The sequence below is a fragment of the Ranitomeya variabilis genome, chromosome 3 (genome assembly GCF_051348905.1).
Source record: "Ranitomeya variabilis isolate aRanVar5 chromosome 3, aRanVar5.hap1, whole genome shotgun sequence".
NCBI lineage: Eukaryota > Metazoa > Chordata > Amphibia > Anura > Dendrobatidae > Ranitomeya > Ranitomeya variabilis.
The window spans coordinates 537,454,030-537,466,968 of record NC_135234.1 but is presented as its reverse complement, the minus strand read 5'-3'; the positions used below and the strand labels follow the sequence as shown (position 1 = coordinate 537,466,968).

General features: G+C 45.8%; 1 protein-coding gene across 2 annotated transcripts in view; it reads right to left on the bottom strand.

Moving 5' to 3' along the window:
• Nucleotides 1-12,939, bottom strand: part of ERCC5 (ERCC excision repair 5, endonuclease) — a 105,070-nt gene that overhangs the window by 46,379 nt on the left and 45,752 nt on the right. For both annotated transcript variants that reach the window (XM_077297055.1, XM_077297054.1), the window contains exon 10: nt 8,557-8,804. In XM_077297055.1, coding sequence (XP_077153170.1) covers nt 8,557-8,804 — 248 coding nt within the window. The remainder of the gene's footprint in view (nt 1-8,556; nt 8,805-12,939) is intronic.

Genomic DNA, 12,939 nt, shown 5'->3' with positions numbered 1-12,939 from the left:
CGTAACCTGCACGTGTAGTCCTGACAGCCCCAACGCGCGTTTCGCGTCTTGCTTCTTCCGGGGGAGTTTGACATACTCCCCCGGAAGAAGCAAGACGCGAAACGTGCGTTGGGGCTGTCAGGACTACACGTGCCGGTTACGTATAGCTTTCATTATTCATGCCGGAACTATAAGCTTGATATAGGGCATGGTGCTTTCACTAGCCCCTTACTCATACTACTACTATGATCTCAGATAGACTATTGGCAGAAATATTAGTGGGCTCATTAAAGCACTTGGCACTTTACTCTATATATTTATAGTTCCCTTTTGCACTGATCCAGGCATACTGTGATAAGGGGTGAACCCCCACTAAGAACTAATATATAGACTTATTAATTTTTAATAGGAACTATATATATTTACTTTTTTGATTATTCTGAGTGTCTTTTGAGCATATATATGTGACTGCTATATGGGGCCGAGCACCTGTGGTCTCAGACTGTATGTTGTTCCCCAGAGGATGGTATCATATTACTCTTTTATATGAATATTTATTTATAATGTTTGTGTCAATTGACCTTCAATAAAATTTACAAGTTTTTAATATTGTGACGATGCTTCCATTGGTGTTTCTCCTTTTGGTATTTATATAATTTAGGGAAGCGTCACTTTAAGAGGTCGTATTTATTGGTTTACTAAATATAAATGTTAAACAGTGCTAGAAATGCAAATATTGCAAAATATCAGTGATTGTCAGGTAAACCAAGCCTGACACTCAATACACAGTGTAAATATTACATATCAATAAAAAATATATTTAACAGTAGCAAAATATGTTAAAAACATAAAAAAAATAATAATAAATATGCATATATACAAATAAGTGTAAAGGAAGTGAAATTAGATAATCTATGTTGTGCAACATAAATAATATAACATATCAAAACTACAGTGCAGTAACACATAAGGTGAAAATTTCAGCAATATTGTTCCCTCCGGCATTATAAAATAGGCTTTTCTCCAGCACGGCCGTTCACAATTTCAAAGTACAAGGCAGGATATACAAGGCGTAAACCAATAATAGGTCAGCACTAAAATATTAAAAACAAAGCAGAGAATAAGCATACAGTAATAAGTACAATAGATATAAACAAATGAATAAAAAACCCCACCCCCATAAAAAACGTGAATGATGTCTCAAAGAAATGATCCAAACCCAAAACCCTCATTTAGGCCGCCGGGAGCCACTGTATCAAGTCGGTATATCCAGCGGCTCTCCACCTCGTGGACCCAAAGAAACCTGGTCAATGGCCTTAATTTTAAGTTTGTTGGCATTACACTCATGATGTAGGAAAAAATGGCGAGGCAGCGTCTTTAGAGAGCTCAAATCTTTGCACATTTTGGCCTTTTCTATATCACGCACATGTTCTCTTGTCCTGATTTTCAACTCACGGGTAGTCATCCCGATATAAACCTTATTGCATGGACACTGTGCGTGATAGATTACGCCTTCAGAGGCGCATGTAAGTCTATGACGAATTTTAAAACATCAGCCACCCTGGAGATTAGAGAACTCTTTGCTCTTAACATGATTCTGACAGCCCTTACAGAATGTACAAGGAAAGAAGCCATATATAGAATCACTTGCTCCTTTGACCTTGTACCTACCTGGAGAATAGTGGCTTTGAACTAACAAATCTCGAAGAGTATCAGATCTCTTGGCTGTAATTGATGGCCTATCAGGTAAAATAGTATTCAAGATCGGGTCAGACCGCAGAATTCCCCAATGTTTGTTGATAATTCCAACAAACTCCTTCCACTGGCTGTTAAATGGGGTGATAAGTCTCACCTGCTTGTCGTCTATCTTTGGATGAAGTTCGATATAAGAGATCATTGCGAGGAGTTGAACACGCTCTTTTATAACCCCGACGGATTTGTCGATGGCTATAGCCACGTTCTCTGAAGCGACAATATAAATCACGGGCCTGATTCTGGAATTTTTCCTGGCTAGAGCAAATACGCTTGATTCGCAAATGTTGTCCAATTGGGATACCATTAATGGTAGACTGACGGTGTGAAGAGCTTGCATGGAGCAAGGTGTTGGTAGCAGTAGGTTTCCGGTATACATTAGTTTCAATCAATCCCTGTACAGAAATACCAACATCGAGATCCAAAAAGTTGACCTGTCGACCATGGGAAAAGGCAAGTTTGATATTCAAGTTGTTCCTATTAAGCTCAGCCATAAATTCGTTCAATTGGTCGACTGTCCCCTCCCAAATAAAGAACACATCGTCAATATATCTAATCCAGTGGTGCACCTGATCAATGTGCACCACTGGACTAGCAAGGAAGATGTCCCTCTCCCAGGCACCCAAAAATAAATTGGCATAGGACAGGGCACAGGCGGCCCCCATGGCAGTCCCCTGAAGCTGGAGATATATCTGATCAGCAAACATGAAACAGATGGTACACGTCCCTATAATGTGAAAACTCGCTTTGGTGGAAAATGGATTAATCATGGTCCTTCCAGAAAACAGGGATTAAAAAGTGAACAACCAAAGGTAATTAATTTATCTGACCGCATCTTAACTGTAGAGCAGGAAGACCTCTTGCAACGGGGCTTAACATTCTCTCCTGCTAAATTTTTAGATCCCTTCACGGCGGTAAAGGATGTCCACCTTTTTGCCCGTAAATTGATTCTTAAAAAGGTACCATGAAAGATCTGCTTCTACGTCCCAGTCGGATTTGACTGAGGATCAACAAGTAGTCGCAATCTTGGAATCCCTACTGGAGGAACAAAACCCCACTTCGGTGAGTAATTTTCCCACTCACCTCTTCAATAAATCTAAGAAGTTTCCTCCACTCAGTACGTGTCCTGAGTATTTGCTCTAGCCAGGAAAAATTCCAGAATCAGGCCCGTGATTAATATTGTCGCTTCAGAGAACGTGGCTATAGCCATCGACAAATCCGTCGGGGTTATAAAAGAGCGTGTTCAACTCCTCGCAATGATCTCTTATATCGAACTTCATCCAAAGATAAAGACGACAAGCAGGTGAGACTTATCACCCCATTTAACAGCCAGTGGAAGGAGTTTGTTGGAATTATCAACAAACATTGGGGAATTCTGCGGTCTGACCCTATCTTGAATACTATTTTACCTGATAGGCCATCAATTACAGCCAAGAGATCTGATAATCTTCGAGATTTGTTAGTTCAAAGCCACTATTCTCCAGGTAGGTACAAGGTCAAAGGAGCAAGTGATTCTATATATGGCTTCTTTCCTTGTACATTCTGTAAGGGCTGTCAGAATCATGTTAAGAGCAAAGAGTTCTCTAATCTCCAGGGTGGCCGATGTTTTAAAATTAGTCATAGACTTACATGCGCCTCTAAAGGCGTAATCCATCACGCACAGTGTCCATGCAATAAGGTTTATATCGGGATGACTACCCGTGAGTTGAAAATCAGGACAAGAGAACATGTGCGTGATATAGAAAAGGCCAAAACGTGCAAAGATTTGAGCTCTCTAAAGACGCTGCCTCGCCATTTTTTCCTACATCATGAGTGTAATGCCAACAAACTTAAAATTAAGGCCATTGACCAGGTTTCTTTGGGCCCACGAGGTGGAGATCTATTTAGAGCCCTGGCTAGGGTGGAGAGCCGCTGGATATACCGACTTAATACAGTGGCTCCCGGCGGCCTAAATGAGGGTTTTGGGTTTGGATCATTTCTTTGAGACATCATTCACGTTTTTTATGGGGGTGTTTTTTTTTATTAATTTGTTTATATCTATTGTACTTATTACTGTATGCTTATTCTCTGCTTTGTTTTTAATATTTTAGTGCTGACCTATTGGTTTACGCCTTGTATATCCTGCCTTGTACTTTGAAATTGTGAACGGCCGTGCTGGAGAAAAGCCTATTTTATAATGCCGGAGGGAACAATATTGCTGAAATTTTCACCTTATGTGTTACTGCACTGTAGTTTTGATATGTTATATTATTTATGTTGCACAACATAGATTATCTAATTTCACTTCCTTTACACTTATTTGTATATATGCATATTTATTATTATTTTTTTATGTTTTTAACATATTTTGCTACTGTTAAATATATTTTTTATTGATATGTAATATTTACACTGTGTATTGAGTGTCAGGCTTGGTTTACCTGACAATCACTGATATTTTGCAATATTTGCATTTCTAGCACTGTTTAACATTTATATTTAGTGTCAACTGTTAGTACTTAGTATGCGCTTACTGCTACTATTATGTAGTACGCGCTCCCTGTTTATCTGTAGCACTTACACATCCTGAGCCTTCCTGGCCAAGATCACCTCATGTCCGGTGTGCGCCGCTTCTGTAGTGCCGGGTCATTATGTGGGCGGCACCCGCGCGCTGCACGTGGGCGCCGTCTCCATGACGGCGCTCTGTGTTTGCGCTCCATGGCCGCTCCCGTGATGGCCCTTGTTGGTAGCTATGGAGGCGGCGCATGCGCCGTCAATACCGGACGTGATGTAAGCGGCAGTGGGCAGTGGGTCTAGTGAAGTGTTAATTATTTATTAAACAGTTGCACAGACTAGTGTCTAGCCTGTTCTTATGCACTTTATATGGCATTGTCATGGTACTTATATTTATAGTATTATTTATCTGGTGTGCTGGGCATGTTGTGTCCTATTATTGGCCATCTGTGGTTCTCTTGTTATTGTTCTGTTTATTGTTTGTTTGATTTTTTGTAATAAAATTCATTTGGATTATACTCAATTGTGGTTCTCTGGATCCATGTTGTGTTGACATATATCAGTTTGAGTTTTGGTCCTATTTATTATGCTCTGGGCATTTATATAGTGTTTAAACTAGTGGCAAGGCAAGCCAGGACCTCCAAGGCATAGATATAGTTCATGCCATGTGTTCAGCTTGGATAGCCAATAGTTGTACAGCACAAAAATCACGGAGGATGCTGGTAAGAGTCAGCTAGGTATTCCTTCACTATCTTCCAATACTTTTCTTCCCTCCTTGTCAGAGTACCCTGCACCTCAGGGCCTGAGCGCTGGGAGGGTCTAATGAAACTGTCCCAAATCTTTGGTAGTGTTCCTCTGCCTCTGTTGGACCTAGTGCGCATCTCCCTCATCTCTACTCCTTGGTTGATAAAATAAATCTGACCTCTGCTACCAGCATTGTCAAATGGGAATTTTTTGACTAATTGTTCATCTAGGGCCTTCCGGTATTGCACCAATTTTACTAGCCATCTTTGCCACAGGAAGGAGAGAGAAAGTTATCCTTGTAGCATGGGTCGAGAAGTGTGACCAACCAGTGATCGGTGTTGAAAAAAAAAAAAAAAAAGGACACAGGAAAGACAGCAGTATATAAAGTCAGCCATGTGCGCCAGACTCCCAACAGGCAAGACTTCCATGTCCCCACCAGGAGAACAACTGTGCTCCTCCTCTTCAGGCCATCCACACTGAATAGACAAGAAGCTAGTGTTGGTAGTACCCTCTGTAGCACAGGCAACCATCTCCTGTTCCTCCTCCTCATTATCATCCCATCCGCACTGAGAAGATGAGATAAGGCTGGGCAGTATCACTGTGTACCTTATTCCCCCATCTCCATCTGGTCAATATTCAAAGCTTCCTCTTTCACTGTGAGCAGGGAGCATTTAAGTAGACACAGAAGAGGGATGGTTATGTTGATTATGGAGCCATTGCTGCTCACCATCTTGATTGATTCCTCAAAGTTTTGGAGGACAGCACAGATTATCAAACATCCATGCCCACTCATCTGTTCTTATGCGCGGAGGCTGACCAGAATACTGATTGGCATGTTGCAGCTGGCATTCAACTACTACCCGCTGCTGTTCACAAAGTTTTGCCAACATATGTAACGTTGTGTTCCAGTGCGTGGTCAGGTTGCAAACTAGTCTGAAGAAGCACTTGCAAGCACTGCTGCAGCACGGACTGGCAACAGCTGTAGAGGACTTGCAGAAATGAGCACACACGCGACGTACCATCACAAGTAGCTCTGTCAAATCTGGGTAGGTTTTCAGAAAGCACTGAAACACTAAATTGAGAACATAGGCTAGGAATGGAACATGTACGAGTTTGCCAAGCCTCACAGCCGCCACCAGGTTATGGCCATTATAACACACGACCATGCCTGGTTGTAGGTTCAGTGGAGAGAACCAGATTGTCTGGTCCGTTAGACCTTTGAACTCTGTGGCGGTGTGCTGTTTGTCACCTAAACAAATTAGTTTCTGCAGAGCCTGTTGCCACTTCACAGAGCCAGTACTGCAGTGCTTCCAGCTTGTGACAAATATGGACGATAATTTGGAGATGGAGGATAAGTAGGTGGATGGGGTGCAAGAACTGGTAGAGGACTAGGGCCGGCAATTCTAGGAGTCAGGAGCACGTGTGGATTCCCAGCGTCCGACTTGGTCCCGGCCTCCACAAGGTTCATCCAGTGTGCAGTCAGAGAAATGTAGCGTCCCTGGCCACAAGGAGCGAGTACCAGAGGATGGCCACCACCATGAGGTTGCGAAAAGCCTCAGTATCCACGAGTCTAAAAGGAAACATTTCCAGGAAAGGAGTCTGGAAATGTGTCAGTTTATGTTTGGCCCTGTGGGTGGGTGGCTGTGTATTTCCTCTTGCATTCCAAGGCCTGGGGTACGGACAGCTGAACGCTGCGCTAGGATAACGTAGTGGAAATGGTTGCAAATGTGCAACGACAGGTGGTGCAGGGCGGGAGGCATCCACCCGAGTGTCCTCGACAGGGGATTGGCTAGCACTTAGCACATGGGAAGTGGCAGTGGTGTCATCCACAGACACTAATTGTGGACCCAGGATTCTGCCTACCTAGTCAGCTGCTTTGATGGCATGTACCTGAGCAGTACAATGGTGAAGGTGAAAATCCAGCTCTAACAGAATCTGATAAAAAACAAATCTTTAATAATAACTATAAAACAGGTATTGTGCATAGTTGAAGAGGAGAGAAATGGGAGATGAGTTAACCGGACGCGTTTCGAACACAATAACGAGTTTAAGGCCGGGGTCACACTTGTGACTGCACTGTGAGAAACTCGTGTGAGTCTCTCGCCTCAGTACCCGGCACTGTCGCTGGCACTCGGGACCAGAGTGTGTGGCTGCATGTATTCCTATGCAGCTGTACACTTCTGTCCTGAGTGCTGGTGGCAGTGCCAGGTGTTGAGGTGCGAATTTCTCGCATTGCACTCGCAAGTGTGACACTGGCCTAAGAATACATCATCGTGTTCGAATCGTGTTTGAAACGCGTCCGGTTAACTCATCACCCATTTCTCTCCTCTCCAACTACACACAACAATGCCTATGTTTTATTGAGTTACCATAAAAGATTGTTTTTTTATTGGATTCTGTGAGCTGGTTTTTCACCTTCACTGTTGTATTGCTTCCATGTCCGTCAGACTAAATCCTGTGCTCCACAAACGGTCCATGTGAAGTCCTTCATAGGGGTGAGCTGAACAAACTTTTTATTTTTATATTATGAGCATGAGCATGCTGGTGATGGTCAGGCCCTTGCTGATTTTGGTATGGCACAAGTTGCACATGACAGTTTTCTTGTCTTAAGCACTTTGTGAAAAAGAGCCAGACTGAGAAACAACCAATACTTATAATGGGATATCATCGCATGTGGGTGCCTTGTGGAACAGTTGCCCTCCTTATTTCTCTGGCCACTCTATTGCCTGCAGGTTGTAGATTCCTCCCCTTCACGCTGCTGTGCTCTTGAGACTGTAACTGCAGTTCCCCACAGTCATCTTCTACTGACCATAGGTGCTCAAATATTTGTGCGTCATTAAACACAAGCTTCCTCATGTCCCTCTTGAAACGCCAGAATCAACAGACACGCAAAGAGCTACTTGGAGTGTCAGAGTGTGGGATCACTAGTCTCCCAGGAGTTGCCATGGTGGGGTGAAGGAGGATCAGTGTGAGGAGAATGTGGCCCAGACTCTTGGCTAGTGAGACTGGACCGAGTGGAAGACAGGATGGTGCTAGGAAACATACTGGAAGCATTATTTGCTATCCAACCGACAACCTGTTCACACTGTTCTGGCTACACGAGGGGTGTCCTGCACCCCACTGCAAAGTGGAACACGAAGCTAGGTCTTGTGGATGAGCATGTTTGTTGGACTCCAGCCACAGTTTCACCTGGCCCAAGGCCTCTGTGTGTACCATCAGCAGCACATCCACTTCCCGTATACTGCATCTGAGTTTGTCTCCAATAGGCTTACACACCTGAAAATGAACAACAACAGAGCACATGTTCACTTTGTCAGTACCATTATAGTCTATAGTCTGTCAGCACATAGACCCGAATGATGTTTCTTTTTTTTTTTTTTTTTTGGGGGGGGGGGGGGGGCAAAACTCAGTGTGAAAGCACCCCGAGTTGTTTTGAAAATTTACTTATGATTGGAATCTTAGAATATAAAACATAATGGCTTTCACAAGCAAATAAGAGAAAAGCTAATGAACAAAATGTCAGTCAAGACTATTTAAATCGCCATACTTCTCCTACAAAGACAAAATGAAAGCCGTCATTAACATTACCATACTTATGTCCTGCCATTCATTGGGTTCTACTTCTGCATCTTCTGGCTCCTCATTTTGCTGCAGGGCAGCACTCTGGACAGCCGTCTGCTCATCTTCTCTGAAGGTGGTTTCTAGCAGTGTAGTAGAGGTGGACGCTGCCTCAGCCAAATCATCAGTTTCTCTTTCTACTGTATCCTTCAGAGGTTCAGCGGCTTGTACTAGCTGAGAATTACTGCCATCCAAATGACCTACTTCAATGAAGCTACCTATGAGAAAGAAGAAAATTTGACAGTACAAATAAATGTATGCATGTTAGAGGCAACTCCGAACTTGATGATTTTCGGTAAAAAGGATTGTCCAATAAACCACATATATCATTATCCACAGGATAGGTGATACATTGAAAATGAAAAAAAAAAAAAAAAAAAAGAAAGAAAGAATATGTGATCACTGGAAAACCGAACAATTCTTTTTCATATTTATATTTTTAAAATGCATAATTTCCTTTACACTTCACATGTACTTGCTACTTGGTGTTGGTAGATCACATCAAATCCCAATAAAACATTTAAGTTTATGGCTGTAACATAAAAAAATAGGGATTTTTGTGTACTCACCGTAAAATCCTTTTCTATGAGCCACACTTTGGGGGACACAGGACCATAGGTGTATGCTCCTGCCACTAGGCGGCTGACATCAAGTGAACATAAAAAATTAGCTCCTCCTCTGCAGTATACACCTACTACTGACTCCAGACAGAACTAGTTCAGTGACAAAGCAGTAGGAGATCATAACTATCCAATACATGTACAACATGTCAAACCAAAGAACAAACCTAGCCATGAGGTCAACAGAGTGGGTGCTGTGTCCCCCAATGAGTGGCTCGTAGAAAAGGATTTTACGGTGCGTACACAAATTTGTTTCTCCTTCGCCACATTGGGGGGCACAGGACCATGAGCACTGCCGAGATGACTGTGCGATTCCTCTCGGCCCAGCGGAGGATGTGTCCCACCTCGCAAATTTGTGCCCTGCTGCGGGTGCCCTCTGATAATTGATATAAGCCACGGCTGTGGCGTTGTCAGATTGAATTCGGATAGGGTGATCCACCAGAAGATGGAACCCCCGCAGGGACAACCGGATCGCCCGAATCTTCAGGACATTGATCAGAAGGCGTGACTCCAGAGGAGACCAACACCCCTGAGCAGTGTGTTGACGGAAGACAGCTCCCCAGCCAAGAAGGCTGGCGTCGGTAGTGACCACCAGCCGATGGACCGGGAGAAAGGATGTCCCCTGAATGAGGGAAGACCATAAAGTCCACCACCTGAGCGCCTGCTTGACCTACGGGGACAAACGACAGTCGGTTGAGGGAGCACGGGCTCCCATCCCAGGCTGCCAGAAGCGCATGCTAAAGAGGACAGAGGTATCTGGGTGAAGGGAACCACTTCCATTGCTGCCACCATCTTGCCCAGGACCCCCATGCCGAATCGGATGGAGATAAGGACGACAGTGCCCAGGCTCCCTGATGAAGGGCTAAGACCTTGTCTTGAGGTCGAATCTCCAACCCTCGTGAAGTGTCCAGGGTCATTCCCAAAAAGGACATCTGCTGAGCTGGGACAAGGGAAGACTTGTTCAAGTTTTCAAGGTGAGACAGTGTATCCAACATGATCTGGACGCACTCCGCGCAGGCTTGGAATGACGGCCCCTTGATCAGGAGGTCGTCTAGGTACGGTCGTCTAGGTACGGCCAAATAACCATGCCCCGAGAATGCAGAATGGACATGACGGCCGCCACGACCTTTGTGAACACCGGGAGCGTTGGTGAGGCCAAAAGGCAAGGCTGTGAACTGGAAAGGTTCCTCGCGGGCAGCAAAGCGCAGGGACTTCTGGTGAGGGGGAAAGATCAGGATATGATGGTAGGCATCCTGGATGTCGATGGACGCTATGAAACCCCCTTTTTCCATCGAAGCGATGACAGAATGGAGGGACTCCATCCTGAAGTGCCAGACCTTGACAAATTTGTTTAGGAGTTTTAGGTCCAGGATGAGCCACACCATCCCATCCTTTTTCGGAACCACGAATAGGTTCGAGTAGAACCCCACGAACCTTTCGTTTTCTGGAATCGGAGTAATGACCCAGTCTTAAGGAAGAGCATTGATGGCTTAGTAGAAGGACCGTGCCCGCGTCTCCGCTTTGGGGGGACGACATGGGAAGAACCGTGGTGGGGGACGAGAAGCAAATTCTATTTTGTATCTAGAGGACACCAGGTCCCTGACCCATTCGTCGTGAACGACAGCGAGTCAGGCGTGGTGAAACCGGAGTAGGCGAACGCCTACTCTGCTGTGTCGACCGGGCGATGCCACATGAGTCATTTAGATAAGAATTTAAGGGACCTCAATCCCTGGATCTGGACTGTTTGGGTCGGCTCTTCCACGAAACTTGTGGACCTTTGTCCCCGTGAGGGGAGAGCCCCGATTTGGAAGAGTTGGTGGTGAATAAACTGTGATTGCTGCGAAAGGACTGGAAAAGTCACTGTTGCTGGCGGCAAAAGGGTCACCTAACCCTATGCTTGGGGAGGAATTTACTCTTACCTCCTCTGGCATCAGACATAAGCTGATCCAGCTGGTTTCCGTACAAATAACGAGGCAGAGAGGTTAGGGACTTCTTGGATGTAGAGTCCACCCGCTATTCCCTAAGCCATAGTGCCCGTCTGATAGAGACCACGTTTGAGGCCGCAAGCACGGCGCAATTAGCCGCGTCCAGGGATGCGTGTACCAAATAGTCCCCAGCCAAGGAGATCTGATTGGCCAGATCCGCTGCTTCTGTGGGAAGATCACTTCCCTGTAATGGTCGTAGTTAGAGCATCTTCCCAGGAGATCATGGCTTTGCCACAACATGGGTATCCAAAGGCAGGAGAGAGTGCCGAACCCGAGGCCTCAAAGACCGAACGGGCAAGGCTCTCTATCCGACAGTCCATGGGATCCTTAATAGAGCAAGGATAGGAGGGTTTTGGAAGCCAGGCGAGATACCGGTGGATCCACTGGAGGCGATTCCACCCATTGCTTACACAGATCAGATGGGAAAGTGTTTCTGGTCTCAAGAGGCTTCTGACCTGTGAAGAGTTTGTCCAGGCGGTCTCTATGCCGCCGCAGTATGTCCTAAAATTCAGGGTGATTGGCGAACACCCTATGAGGACTTATTAGTCCTTTTAAAAGGACACCACGTGCTCCGGGGTAGAGGTAGATTCCTCTTCAACATTCGAAGTCTGGTTGACGGCCTCTATGAGACTATCCACCGTCGCCTGATAACCCGGCGAGTCCAGGTCGAGGGGCCCCATCAGTTTTGCTCGCTGCAAACCCCTGGCGAGGAGGAGCGAGAAACGGAGCTCACAGATGCCGTGGCGCTAGAAGGCCAGGGCGATGTGCTATGGGTCAGTTTTCTAGATGCCTGCGTATCTTCTGACTGAGAGCGGCCCCAGAGGCCGACTGTTCCCATGTGGAAGAGGAACCCTCTAAGAAAGGCAGACGGATGTCCCTACCCATGGAGGGATCATGAAGGGACTCAAATTGCTTTGGCTAAAGAAGCCATAGACTGCGACAGTGACTAAGCCCACTCAGAGGGGCTAGGTATACTGGGATCGGTCGCGGTGGAGCGCTCCTGGGCACATTTGGGATCACAGGCTTTTTTTTCCCCCGTGGCAACGAAGTCTGACAGGTGGTACATGAGGTAAAATCACTTTTATTAGGCCTTCTGGAAATTTTAGTGAGTGACATGGTGTACCCCTGCCCCAATAGGGGGACATGTGGCTAATCCCCAAATATATACTGCAGAAGGGCCGGTAGTATATAGCAGCTCTGCAGCATAAAAAAGTGCAGTAAAGGGCCATTGGGTATGTAGCAGCGCAGCTCTCACCAAGGTCCTGAGGCCTTGTGAGCGGTCCTACTGTGCCAAGGATACAGAGGTCTGAATCCACTTGCTGCAGTGCAGGGAATCAGTCCAAAGAGGCAGCTGGCAAATAAAGATGGCTGCAGGGGTCAGGGAAGGCACTCTCGCGGTGAACAAGAAGTGCAAAGCCAGCGTGATGCGGGCGAGTGGGTGGAGCTACTGGCTTGCGGCCTAGTACAGGCCGAAGCCGGGTGACTTAATTTTTCAACAGGGCAGCGTAAAGTACTGCACTGCGCAGGCGCCGGGAAAGGTCAGAGAGGCCCGGCGCTTGCACACTGCAGTACTTTGCTCTGCCCTCAACAGGGCAGATAAAGTACGCCTGCGCAGGAGCTGTGGCAGAAAGCAGAGGACGTCATCATATGAAGATGGGAGGTGCCGGACCTGGATGGCGACGCCCATCGGACCAAACCGGGACCGCCCCTGGGTGAGTATAATATAACCTGTTATTCTTATCTTGCAG